Raw genomic sequence first — 12,733 nt, 5'->3', positions numbered from 1 at the left:
TGATATGAGTTTTTTTTTTTCAGATTCACCTGTAATTGCTTGGATTTCATTTATGTGTATGTAATACTGCATAAAAGTTTTAACATTCACCATTTTGTCACACTTAATCATTGTTGAATCAATAGCTTATAATGGGGGTTTCAAAATTAGTGCATTAATTTTGAGTTAACTTCAAGTTCCTTTAACGCCACCATTTTTTTTTAACGCACGATTAATGACTGGCCCTTACGTGGAAAGTGGGGGAATTCCGGTCGCAACGCAGCAGACACGTCCATGTCAAAATTTTTTGCAGTAATAAATGTCATAATAATGTATATTTTTGTTGAGACTAGGGTCAAGTTGTATTTTACAATTTTAAAAATGTGCCGAGTTTCACAAGTTACTTCATGTTAAAGATTAGATACAAAAGAAAAAGGCACTGAGCTGTCACTAATCTCTTACAAATGCAATTATGCCATCTAGTGGCAGAAAATCACCTCAACACAAATCAGTGTCACACTCGTTTTTTACAGTACAGTACATCTTTTTAACTTTAACTCAATTTTATGAATTATTATGCAATTACTGTATCAATGGCTAAAAGATGCAGCCATATTTCTATTAGTTTAACATTTTTTTCCACTTTTATGTTAACAAGGGTATGAAAACTTATTATTGTATTAGAACAGATATAAAAGTTGCAATTAATTGTGAGTTAACTATGGAAGTCATGCGATTAATTACGATTAAAAAATTTAATCGCCTGACACCCCTAGTTTCTAACTTTTTTGGTTCCTGATATTTATGAAATATTGTCTGCATACGTCTTTGTATTGAGAGGTGTATCCCAAAATAAATTGCGATTTTTTTTTTTTTTTGCAGTACAGGCAGGCTTCTTCTACATGACTGTCCTTGAGGATGGAAAATGTAATAGCAAAAAAACTCAACATAAGTTAATGAGTATTTACTGGGCAGCTCTTGAAAACAAACTTCAAAAGACAGACCGTTCATGTACAAAAATAGATTTATTTGAATTGTTCTGTGAAATGCAAAAAAATTGCTTAGTTTAAAAAAAAAAACGCAGGACTTGAAGACATCTAAATCTCTTTGGAGGTGAAACCGTTCCTGGTGTCTGCTTCCATTTAAGAAAATGTATTTTAAAAAATATGAGCAGTGTTCCTCATTACCATTTGAATGCAGCAGATCCACACATGCAGGCGAGGAATTGGTTACATTTGTTTCAGTCTGTTTCATGAAGCTGTCATCTACCTGCAGAATAGCATGTCCACCAGAAGCTCCAACACGTCAGCTTGGCCAATTATAGGCCGGAATAAGAGTTCGATGATTAGACTGGGTGTGATGCTTTGCAGCATGGACGCCGTGAGCAGGATGCGGGCGAAACGCTCCTGCCGCCTGGAGTGGAGAAGTTGGACCACCTCGCTCAGGGCGTGCTGCGCTTCTTGTTGCAAGCCCTCGATGAACAGAGGAGCCTTTAGATCTGGAATGTCTGTTGGCGGCAAAGATAGTAAGTGTCTGGTTTTCAGGACATAATTAAAGGGGAAGTCAACTTCCCCAAAAATTCTTAACAATAATATATTCTATGCATCCTCACTAGTCTAAATTCTGATTAATGTTACGTTAGTGGAATATGAGTTAAGCAGCAAAATCCAGCAGTTTTTAAAAAAAAATCAATATCAGAAGGCGGCCATTTTGCCTCTCACTGTCGACTGAAAATGACATCACAGTTGATCAAGTCTCAGGTAACAACCAATCACAGCTCAGCTTCAGAAAACCGGTGAGCCGTGATTGGTTGTTGCCTGAGCCCTGTGCAACTGTGATGTCATCTTCAGTCAACAGCAATTGGCAAAATGGACGCTCCCGGAGATGGATAAAAACAGCTGGATTTCTCAGTATAACTCATATTATTAACTAATTTGCTTCCAAAAACATATAAATGTGTTCTATTTTAAATATCACAATGTTCCCAAAGACATATTTATACATTTTTTATGTTTTTTAGAGCATACAGAAGGCTTTGATGCAGCCTCAGAACTCAAGAGAATGCTTGAAGCAATGGTTGTTATTACAAAAACGGCCAGCAGGTGGCAGCAGAGTATAAGAAATCAACCAGGGCCATGTTGCAAAAAAGCAGATTTGTAAATAATGATGAAACTTAGCTATATTTTAATGCTAATTGCTGCAAAATGGAAACAGATACAAATATACTTTTTTTCTCCTGATGAAAGAAGAGATTCTAATCTTTCTTTTGGTATGTTCAATGTTTTCATAGCAATAGAACACAATATTCTGTGGGCCTTGCAAAATCAGTCAAAATCCAGTAAAAACAGCCGAGAGCGAAGGGGGTTGCTTCAGTGAAAATGGCTGGGAGTGAATAAGTTAATCAGAATGTCATGTTTGGACTAGTGAGGTCACATATAACATATTATAGTCAAAAAAAGTTGACTTCCTCTTTAAAGGTGTAATCTCTGGTTTGCACATACCTGGGTTAAATATCGTCGTCCCTTTAAGATACGCATACTCCTTTGGACTCAAATCTAAGCTCCAGAACTTTCTGAGACAGGATTTGAGTTTGCTGACGCCAGCCATGGTGGGCTGCTCCCTCTCCATCGCTATCTCAGTCCCCCCGTCGCGCCGTAGAAGAATCTTCTTCAGCATGCTGTCGGCCGGTACGTCGGCCACCTCAAAGTCCACGTGCTCCTGCGCCAGGCCCAGGATGAAGAGCGGCACCCAACAGTTTTTGAGGAGTAAGAACTGGTCGTTGGGCGGCAGCTGCTTGAAGGCAGGTAAGTTCTTCATAAAATGGACGGTTTTGACCAGAACTGATGACGCTTCCTCGCAAATTTCCCACGGCCTTTTTAAGCACACCGTTCGCCGTAGCTCGCAGTTGCATCGATGAGGTATTGAGTTATAGTTGTGCGGACTCGGCCTGCTGTTATCTAGTTGACTGAGAATATTGAAGAGGATCGGATTCAACAGTCTGTCGCTGCTGCACCGGCATCGGTCATCCATCATGGAGAGGCTCCTCTGGAGTGAGGCGCTCTCGCCGCCGCCACAACTGTATTTATAAGGCCACCCAGGTGGACCTTGGCTTGTCAATACACACTCCGTGAAAAACAACCATGCGCTCTGCCAGGTGACTGGTGGTATAACCCTGAGAAACTGATAAGCTTTTCTCAATGAAAAGGAGCTGGTGGAGTAACGTCTGGATATCAAGAGGGCTCGGCCTTATCTTGGGGTCTGTGTCATTAACCCAGGCCGTACCAAGCTACCAAGGACTCCCAAAGTAATCAGTCGCAGCTCTGATGGGTCCCGACACTCTGCCAGCTCATACTTGGCCGGAGCTGCAGAGCAGTGGGGCACTGACCCCGGGGGTGAAGTACTCGGGATGATGTCATTGGTACATTTTTGTAATAGTTGAAGCAACTACAAACCTACATCCATTGCCAAAATGGTTTTATTTGAAATCTTGTGTCAATTTGGGAGCAGACAAAAATCATTCTTATTTATTTCAGTATGCATACTTTTCATGACATTTTTATATGGGCTTATTTTTTTTATGTAAAATGTGGTCTACTAAATTTGACCACTCACTATTGCTTCTCATTAGTTATAGACTGGGGTCTCAAAATGGTGGCCCGTGGGCCCTTTTGTGGCCCGCAGGATGATATTTTGTGGCCCCCTACTAATGCTGGTGCGGCTTCTATGTGTTTTTGCCATGTCGTTGTGTGATTTAAAAAAAAAATCACTTATGGGCGAGCATAACTCAAGCTCATGACAGCTTTGGGCGAAATGTAATTCTTAAGTGACACCAAGTGGAAAGAAAAGGTATCCTGTCACCCAGTCCCAGTCATATATTTTTCAAAACCTGCCGTGAAGAGAAAGGCTGTGACGACAACAAGCAAAAAAAAAAAAGGGGGGGGGGTGGAGTGTTTTTTTTTTTTTGTACAGGCACCCTGACATGTCATGAATGCACAAAGACAGTTGCAATGCTCAAGAAATCAGACGCCATTACTCAACTGTACATGCTAAGGAGTATGCAAAGTACCGAGGAGAGGAGAGAGAAGACCGGGTCACCAATTTTGACAGCATTCTGAAGAACCGTTAATGTTCTGAACTACCTCTTTTTTTGTGTGGAATAATTGATGCTGCCAAAATGCAATCAGACTCTATGTCCAGTGCCAGTGGTTTAGTTTGAGATCACTGATCTACAACAATGTTGGCGATACAATGCTTTTCTGTATGTATTTGTATTCCAGTAGCTTTTTAAAAGACACTTCTTGATTACATCAGGTTTCCGCACTAACGTTTAGAACAAAATCTTTATGAATGGATTAGTTGTTATGAATTAAGTTGCATTGAGTGATTTCTTGATTTTACTAGCCCCACATGGAATTAACTGGAATAAATAACCTGATTTAAAAAAAAAAAAGCATAATTATGGTGTCTTACTGTATTAGTGCATTGTAAAGAAGTACATGTAATCATTTTAATGAACATTTATTGAAATGTCATAAATACCTCTTGACAGCAGTATCCTTATTGATCATGACACCTAAAACCAATGTTAATTGAACACAATGAATCAATGAAATCTATGGAATTTCAGTTGATGTTGTTTGATTTTGTTCCAGGTTGTCATTTATTTAAGGTAAGCCCATATTGTTATCTCTGCTGTGCCTGGCACAGAGGTTTGACGCTGATAAGAAAATTACTTTATTACTGTCACAAATAAACAAATAGTTCAATTTCAATGACTCATTTTTATGTTTCTTTGTTCCTTAGCTGTCACCTTATCACGGAGAAGAGGTTTGTATGTCCCAATGATCCTAGGAGCTACGTCATGTTGCAGCAAACAGGTCCGAGGAGAGAGACCAGACAAAGAATAGAACTATATATGATGGATACAATTATTGGAATGCCTGAACCCAGGTCACCAGGGCCCCCCTCTGCACTGTAAAAAAAAAAAAAATATTTATCATAAAAAAAATTAAAAAAAATTAAAACCCGGGGCGCCAGAAAAATATTGTGAAATAACAGAAGATTACGTTCTCGTCATTAGATTTCCTTTCAAAATAAATGTTGATACAATGAATGCTACCATCTATAGGACATTACAGAAATCGTCGTTTTTTCACTTTTTTTTTTAATTCACAAAGAAATTATGGTAAAATTATGAATTTTTACTGTTAATTTCTCAGTAAACATAGGCTTAAATGTTTTTTTCATTGTTTTTTCAGGGTTTTAAAGTTGAATTTTACATTTTATTCCATTAAATAACACCCAAATATTCGCGAAATTACAATACATTTGTGAACGTATTTTAACAATCAACATATGCATTTCTATTTTCTATTGGAGTTTTTTTTTTTTTTTTTAAAGAATAGAAATATTGTGTGTTTTTACAGTTACAGGGATTTCATGTTATTTTACATTTGACATATAAAATCAGAGTTCATTTTTGTAAATTAAAAGATATTTTAAAAATACAGAAAATTCTGTTATATTACACTTTTTTGTTGTTGTTCTTTTAAAGTGTGGAGCCAAGCTTGGAGGTGAAGCTCGATGGCTGGACTTGCACTTATTGTGTGCAACCAAGCACAGTCCCATAATGTGGCCCCTCTTTCCGTGGGCAAACAGATGTGGGAGGGGCCAAGGCGGTTGGGTGGTTGACATTAGTGGAGTACCGAATGGCCCCCAGCTGTGTGCCTGTACATTAGGATCACCTTTTTTGAACTAGTAGGTAGATGACGGTTTCCATCCGAGTGTAAAACATCTGCAATGAGATTCTGAACCATCAAATATTAGGTCATGGTGCTCAGTTGTAAAAGAATAGAGTGGCCTATTCAGGTCAGGGATGAGATCTTGCCCCAAGTGGGGTCTTGAGACCAATAGGTGGATTGGTTCAGCGTCTGCAGTGATGCGGACTTTGCATTTAGTCTGTAGTGGTGAAGAGGGAGATTAACTGAAAGGCAAAGCTCATGATCAATATATGCTCTCCACCCTTTACTCAGACCTGTAGGTTGTGACCGAAAGAACGAGATCTGAGATATAAGTGGCCAAAATGGGTTTCCTTTGTTACAGAGAGTGATAGGTGAGGAGCTCCGGTCAAAGTAGACCTGCTGCTCTGCCGCATCGAGAGGAGCCAGACGAGGTGGCTTGGGCATCTGGTTAGGATAACTCCTGGTGAGGTGTTGCGGGTACGTCCCACTGAGAGAAGGACCTGGGGGTGACCTAACATACGCTGGCGAGACTACGGTATATGTTCTGGCTAGCCTGGGAACACTTTGGCTCCCCCTGGAAGAGCTGGGTGAAGTGGTTGGGGAAAGGGGATTCTGGGATTCCCTTTAAGATGGTGCCCCTGTGACCCAACCCATGAAAAGTGGAAGAAAATGGATGGACGGATGGACAGATTGATGGACGGACAGGTGAAAGTTATATTTTCCACTAATGCCTCAACCGCCTCATCCTTTTTAAATTCTCCCTGATTAATACCCCCCCCCCCAAAAAAAACTTTTTTTTAAAAAAAATAATAATAATAACCCAGCAACTAATGTGAAATTGGAGGAGTAACACTTTTGTAGTCAAGGTCAGTTCATGCAAGTAATAAATGTGATTCAAAGACCAAATACCGTCCAACTCATGTTTGTTTTACTTCTTTAGCCTCATTAGCCTTCATTAGCCTTCATTAGCCTTCATTAGCATCATTCCTCCAAATAAAGTGTCTGAATCTTGATCATATCAGCCTTAGACAATTAATTTGTAATTGCGTGTGTCAACAAATACTAGTGCTACAGTACATAATAAAAGCTAGCCACTTGAAAAGTAAAACAAAACAAAAAACAAAACATACAACGTTGTCCTCAATGTGTTTCTTGAAATGCCCGACAGTACACTCTGCAGCCATCGGTCTCAATGAAGCATGCTGACAATTGTAAATGCTTGTGATAAGACTCTTGTTTATAGAGGTTAGGAGCAGGCAGAGACGGACACGGAGGACAGACGCTTATCTGCTCCGTGACTGTAAAGTTTAAATACAAATGTCCTTCATTCTATAAGTGGAGCAACTGCTGAAATCAGTGTGATTAAGGAAGTGGATATATTCATATGAGAAGAGGCATTACGCAATGGCTGACACTGAATTTCAAAGTAACATCTTAATTAAGTTACTCCAAACAAGAAGTGAGGCACAAATACTACAATCAAATACATGTAGTTAGGAATGTACAGTACAGCATATTGTTTTTCATAGGTCTCATATGGTTTCTCCATTTTCTCAGGTCAATGAACTCTTGCGAGTGCACGATGATGTGAACGCCATGCATGTCTAGTAGTTGACACTTGACCTTGGCCGACTGTTGCAACAAAGGGTCATTTGCTTGGCTCCGTCCCCTACAGGTCAGTAAGGCAAAGGGGAGTCGTTCCCCCCCACTGGAGTCATTACTCTGTACTTCGGAAAATGGGAAGAAGTATGGGCATTATTAAATATTGTAAAAAAAAAAAGAAAAAAGTTTGAGTTTGGATTATACATCAGTGGTGTGAAACGAGTGAAAGTAATTTAAATAAGTTACAGGTTGCTCAAAATAGAGCAGCAAGAATTGTGTTGGGTTGCCCATACCGAAAAAAAAAATGGCATGGTTAACAGATAAATGCAGATTGAGGTATTTTTTAAATAACATTTATTAGAAATATTATTTTAACAAAAAACGCCAGAAATTATTTATGGCAAAGTTTCTTTTTTTTTTTTCTTTCTTCCAGATTATCATGGTTATGGCACACGTCAGGTTAATGAAGCAAGCTGTGTATTGCCTTCATGTAGAACAAATCAAAAGCAGCGAACTGTATTTTATTGAGCTATAGTTGCATGCAATTCATTACCTGGATTTTTGTTATAAGAAAATAATGAGACAAGTTTTAAAAAGAAGTTGAAACTTATTTTGTTTACACAATAATTAATATGACATGAGACTATATATATATATATATTTTTTTTTTATTATGAGAGCATTGTAACAATGTTGGATTTGTAAATTCATTTATATTGGGGATAATTGTAAAATAATTGGAGCATATTTATTTATTTTGATTGTATTACAATTACGTATGTCTTATTTAATGCTATTTGACTGCATTGACCTTTCATTAAATTTTATTTATTTTTGTTGTTGTTTAGTGTATGTGTATGAGTGTAGGTGTGTATATGTTTATTTGAAATGATTGTAATGAATTTGAAAAGACCCCAGAGATGAGATGTGTCAGGAACTAATGGGGCTCTAAATAAACAAAACAAAAAACTCTTCTGGACTGGGGTGGGGGGGGGGGGGGGGATTACATTCTCTTGGTAATGACATTCTTAGAAGGCAAATGTTATTTTAGTCAGCCTAAATAAAAAATAATTAGAATTATGTAATTATATATCATCAAAAACAGTTGTTGTTATTGTGTTAGTTTGAATTTTCACTATTTATGTATGTAGGTTCACATAATTATTTCTACAAGCAGGGTTTTATGTTTATATATTCCTAATAATACATTAATATTACTTTTTGTGGTCTTGAAATGATAACAATAATGATAAGACCACTTTCATGTGTCCCTGCGCCGACTGAATCATTCCAGTCTCACCATTCAAATTGGTTTTATTACAAGTTGTGAATATTAAAAATAATAGACATGCTTAATGACTAAACTTGGACTTCTAGTAGTTATGGTGGTTGTGACTAATGCACAAGAGGTGCGTAATGCGGTGTAACTGCTCTGTAGTGATGTCAGGGTGCAGACACAGGAGTACAGTTTTACTGCCTATTACTATCAAAACACACCGATAAACGCTAAGGTGAAGGCCAAGCACAGAGTTAGCCTCTCGGTTAATGAACTCTGATAGAATTCATTTCTTGGTCATCTTTTTGAAAGGCAGAAAGAAAAGTAAATACTGTGGAAAAAAATATATAACAATTCCATAAAATGTTAGCATATATTGCTGTATTGTTGTTAAATGGAGTGTTATTACTTTTCCAAAATATTGAGCATTTTCACTAGACCTTGTTGCTTTTAACCCAAAAAATACTATTTAAAGTACCGGTATAATGTACAAATATAAATAGGCATCAGCAATAATGAGTATATTGTTAAATTAGCCTCTTGCTGACACTGTCACTCAAAACAGATTATTAGCTTTATAAAAGGCAAGGTTGCAATGTGGGTTTTTTCTTTATCTGTTGTGTATTTGTTAGTATTTCTAAAGAATGTTTAAAAGAGAATTAAATAAGGAATTAACTACTGTTTCAACTCTACTTTTTTACCTTTACTTTTTTTTATCACTAAAAAGAGAGTACTTATTTAAAAAGGCAACATTTTTTTTTATGTAGCTCTTGTGTGCAATTCCAATTATGCAGGTAATATTGTGATATAGGCTCTTAATTGTTTTCTGTTATATATTCTGTTATATATTTTACATTTGTGGGGAACATGGTGCACGAGTGATTACCACATCTGCCTCACAGTTCTGAGGTTCGGGGTTTGAATTTTCGCTCCGCCCATCCTGTGTGCACTTTGCATGTACTCCACCTGCTTGCGTGGGTTTCTCCAGGTACGTCAGCTTCTTCCCACGTTCCAAAAACATGCATGTTAGGCAGGGGTCTTTAGGGACCTCGAGGGGCCCCATTAAGAAGGTTGATGGCGCTCACCATCTCAACCCCCCCACCCCTCATCCCGGCAAATTTCGAGAAATTAGTGTATTTGTATCAAAGTTCATTTCTTTGAGGAAGTCGTCGCCAAATTGTGGGGAAGCTTCAATTTTTCAAAGTAGTTATTTAAAAACAAATTCGTTTACATTAGCAGTAAGACTACACAACTTTTGACATTCGATTTTATACATCATAGACATTTACTTTTTTTTGTATATGACTTTGAGCGCTTTCTGTGAAAAAAAATTCGAAAATTCTACAATTATCTTACTGGACTGTATCGGTCACATGGCACGCTCATACGTCATATCCGTTTACAGTCGCCTACGCGGAAGTGTCGTCATTTCAAAAAAATGTTGACGAAGGAAAACATGGCGGACTCTCAAGGCGTCTTCTTAGTTATAAGCAACATCCCCGCCTCTTTCCACTCTGCGGACCTGCGGAATTATTTCAGTCAGTTCATAGAGAGCGGCGGATTTGTTTGTTTTCATTACCGACACCGGCCAGAGGTGCACCGGGTACCTCAAACGTGCGGGGACAGCGAGGAGGACGGCGATAAGTCGTCCGGTAGCGACGTAGCACCCGCAGCGGCTAATGACAACTGCGGTAAAAAGACGAAGCCGGCAGACAAAACTTGCTGTTGTGTAGTCTCTGTTCACAAGGAACACGCCGACAGATTCATCAGGATGTACGCAGGGAACCACTGGATCGACTCCAAGGGCAGCTGGCTGTCCAAAAGATGTGTTATTAAAAGAGTGAAGGTTTCACAACACAATGGTAAGTTAGCCTTGTAAACGACAAGCTACAAACTAACACAACGCTGAACATATATTTTTTTTTACAATAATACATTTCTGACAACGTGAAAACCGTTTTAGTACTACACTTAAATTGAATCAACTAACAAACATATTTTTTTCTCCCCAGATGACAATCAGTTCCCGTACAAGACGAGGTTTGAGCAGCGACACCGGAAGTCCCAAACCGAACACTTTACCCTGTCCGACCTCAAGACCTTATCTGAACTCAATCCACCCGCTCTGATGCGGAATGGAAATGTGGGCACGTCAGTGAAAGTCTTCCTACAGCTCATCCAGTCGTGCCGGCTGCCTCCCCGCCTCATCCGCAAATTGGGCCTCACCTTCCCCAAAACTGGCTCCAACCGTCGCTATGGCAACGTGCCTTTCCAGTACCAGGACACTTGCACGCTACCTGCCACAGAAGACACTGTTTTAACAGCCGCTGGCCATGAGATATCAGGCCCAGGCACTTTGGCCGCTCGAACGCCGGCGCCGAGGCAGCTGGATGACCGGTGCGAGACAACTGAGAATGATGAGCCACAAATAGAAGAGGAGGAGGAGGACGTGCAGTCAAATGCAGATGATGTAAGATCAAGACTATTATCAAGTTACTTAAGTTATGTATAAATTGCACTGAATTTTAAATGCATCCTTCTTTTCAAGTACATTGAAAACTCCTAAATCAGTTTTTCCATACACATGTATGCATGTTAGGTTAATTCAAGACTAAAAGTCATCTGGGTTAGGAAATGTATTATCCTGTATTGATTGCTGTTCACCACTAATCTCTCTTTTGGTGGCAGGACGATGACTGGTGCGAGGAGTGGGAGCGTCATGAAGCACTGCACGAGGATGTGACGAGCCAAGAGCGAAGCAAAGAAAGGCTATTTGAAGAAGAAATTGAGTTGAAGTGGGAAAAAGGTGGTTCGGGCTTAGTGTTCTATACTGATGCCCAGTATTGGCAGGAAGAAGAAGGAGGTAAGCACAACAGTGATTATACAGTGGTCTGTTGACTTGAGAGTGGCCCAACTATGAGGGTTTTTTTGGTGTAACTTTTGATTTGATAATTTTTGCTTCGCTTGTGAGCAAAAATCTGAGACGCAAGCGCTCTTAGATTGTGGCAGTGAAATCGTCATCAAGCCTTTGTTGTCTTATTTATTATATTGCCCTCTGGTGACACAAATCTTATTGAATTAGGAACAATTTTGAACAATTATATTACACCTGCAATTAAAAAAAAAAAGTGCGATAATGTAAAGTTATTCTTAATAAAAGCAGATTATATAAAACTACATTTGTCTCATTTTGTGCACCTTTTTTTCAGATTTTGACGAGCAAACTGCAGATGACTGGGATGTTGACATGAGCGTCTACTATGATAAAGGTATTTTAGATTGCTTTACTTCAATTTTTCTTATGTTGGTCACGCAAGGAATTGTAACATTTCTTTAACCGCTTGACCTCATTTCTTAAACTGATCTCATCTTTTTATTTTTATTTTTTTTCAGACGGCGGTGACATGGACGCCCGGGACTATGTCCGGATGCGACTGGAAAAAAGGCTTAGGGGTGGTCTTGAAGATGGATCTGCACACAATCAGGCCATTGGTAGTTTTGAGAAGTTCACTAAGGTATGAAACTCATTTACAATCCAGTATGTACCATCTGTTTGTAATGGAATTTTAAATGTTTTACTCATTTCTACTGGTTAGGGCTTTGGCCGCCGCGTAATGGAGAGGCAAGGCTGGAAGGACGGCGAAGGGTTGGGTAGTAGTCAAATTGGAATTCCTGACGCCCTGGAGAATGAAGGCAAACATCCGTACTGTAAACGGGGGTTTGGGTAAGTTTCAAAATTAAAATGAGATGTTTTTTTGTCGTGAACAAGAAGTCATTGTACTCATTATGATGTACTGTATATTCTACAGATATCATGGTGAAAAGCTTCTCTTACATCCTGGTAAAAAGGCCAGAAAAGACTTTCATATAACTACAATCTATGATCAACCTAAAGACATTGATCTGGGGGACTCCTTGCTCAGGCGCCAACCAAACAACACCATGAAGTACAGAGGCTGGCAGCCAGGGGGCAGTGTTGGACCACGAAGATGACTAATACTGTACTCTTTATTTGTGTTTGATTGTGATGTTAAAAAGTTTTATTTTTCTAACCTTGCCTAATTAAAATTGAGTACTGGTTCCCTCAGTCTTATGTTGTTGTATGTCATTCTTTTTAATGGTATGTTGTTGTATG

The 12,733-nt window shown here is 38.9% G+C and overlaps 2 protein-coding genes across 2 annotated transcripts; one reads left to right on the top strand and one right to left on the bottom strand.

Moving 5' to 3' along the window:
• Positions 1-1,081: 1,081 nt before the first annotated feature.
• On the bottom strand, positions 1,082-3,018 carry nr0b2a (nuclear receptor subfamily 0, group B, member 2a). Its single transcript, XM_077576224.1, has 2 exons — positions 2,481-3,018; positions 1,082-1,486 (listed from the first exon to the last, which is right to left on the bottom strand). Exons 1-2 carry the CDS (start codon positions 3,010-3,012, stop codon positions 1,245-1,247), a joined length of 774 nt encoding a protein of 257 aa, XP_077432350.1. The 5' UTR covers positions 3,013-3,018; the 3' UTR covers positions 1,082-1,244.
• Positions 3,019-10,001: 6,983 nt separating this feature from the next.
• Positions 10,002-12,688, top strand: gpatch3 (G patch domain containing 3). Its single transcript, XM_077575776.1, has 7 exons — positions 10,002-10,460; positions 10,611-11,068; positions 11,287-11,461; positions 11,808-11,867; positions 11,992-12,113; positions 12,195-12,322; positions 12,408-12,688. Exons 1-7 carry the CDS (start codon positions 10,037-10,039, stop codon positions 12,589-12,591), a joined length of 1,551 nt encoding a protein of 516 aa, XP_077431902.1. The 5' UTR covers positions 10,002-10,036; the 3' UTR covers positions 12,592-12,688.
• The last annotated feature ends 45 nt before the right edge of the window (positions 12,689-12,733 follow it).

Source organism: Vanacampus margaritifer, chromosome 9 (assembly GCF_051991255.1).
Source record: "Vanacampus margaritifer isolate UIUO_Vmar chromosome 9, RoL_Vmar_1.0, whole genome shotgun sequence".
Classification (NCBI taxonomy): Eukaryota; Metazoa; Chordata; class Actinopteri; order Syngnathiformes; family Syngnathidae; genus Vanacampus; species Vanacampus margaritifer.
This window is presented reverse-complemented; position numbering and strand designations above follow the sequence as displayed.

What these genes read in the sequence shown, in the direction of transcription:
- gpatch3 (XM_077575776.1), top strand. Translation starts at nt 10,037, where the DNA reads ATGTTGACGAAGGAAAACATGGCGGACTCTCAAGGCGTCTTCTTAGTT. An exon ending in GTTTTGAGAAGTTCACTAAG is followed by an intron (nt 12,114 to 12,194) that starts GTATGAAACTCA and finishes TCTACTGGTTAG; the next exon opens with GGCTTTGGCCGCCGCGTAAT. An exon ending in TACTGTAAACGGGGGTTTGG is followed by an intron (nt 12,323 to 12,407) that starts GTAAGTTTCAAA and finishes TATATTCTACAG; the next exon opens with ATATCATGGTGAAAAGCTTC.
- nr0b2a (XM_077576224.1), bottom strand. Translation starts at nt 3,012, where the DNA reads ATGATGGATGACCGATGCCGGTGCAGCAGCGACAGACTGTTGAATCCG. An exon ending in GACGACGATATTTAACCCAG is followed by an intron (nt 1,487 to 2,480) that starts GTATGTGCAAAC and finishes TGCCGCCAACAG; the next exon opens with ACATTCCAGATCTAAAGGCT.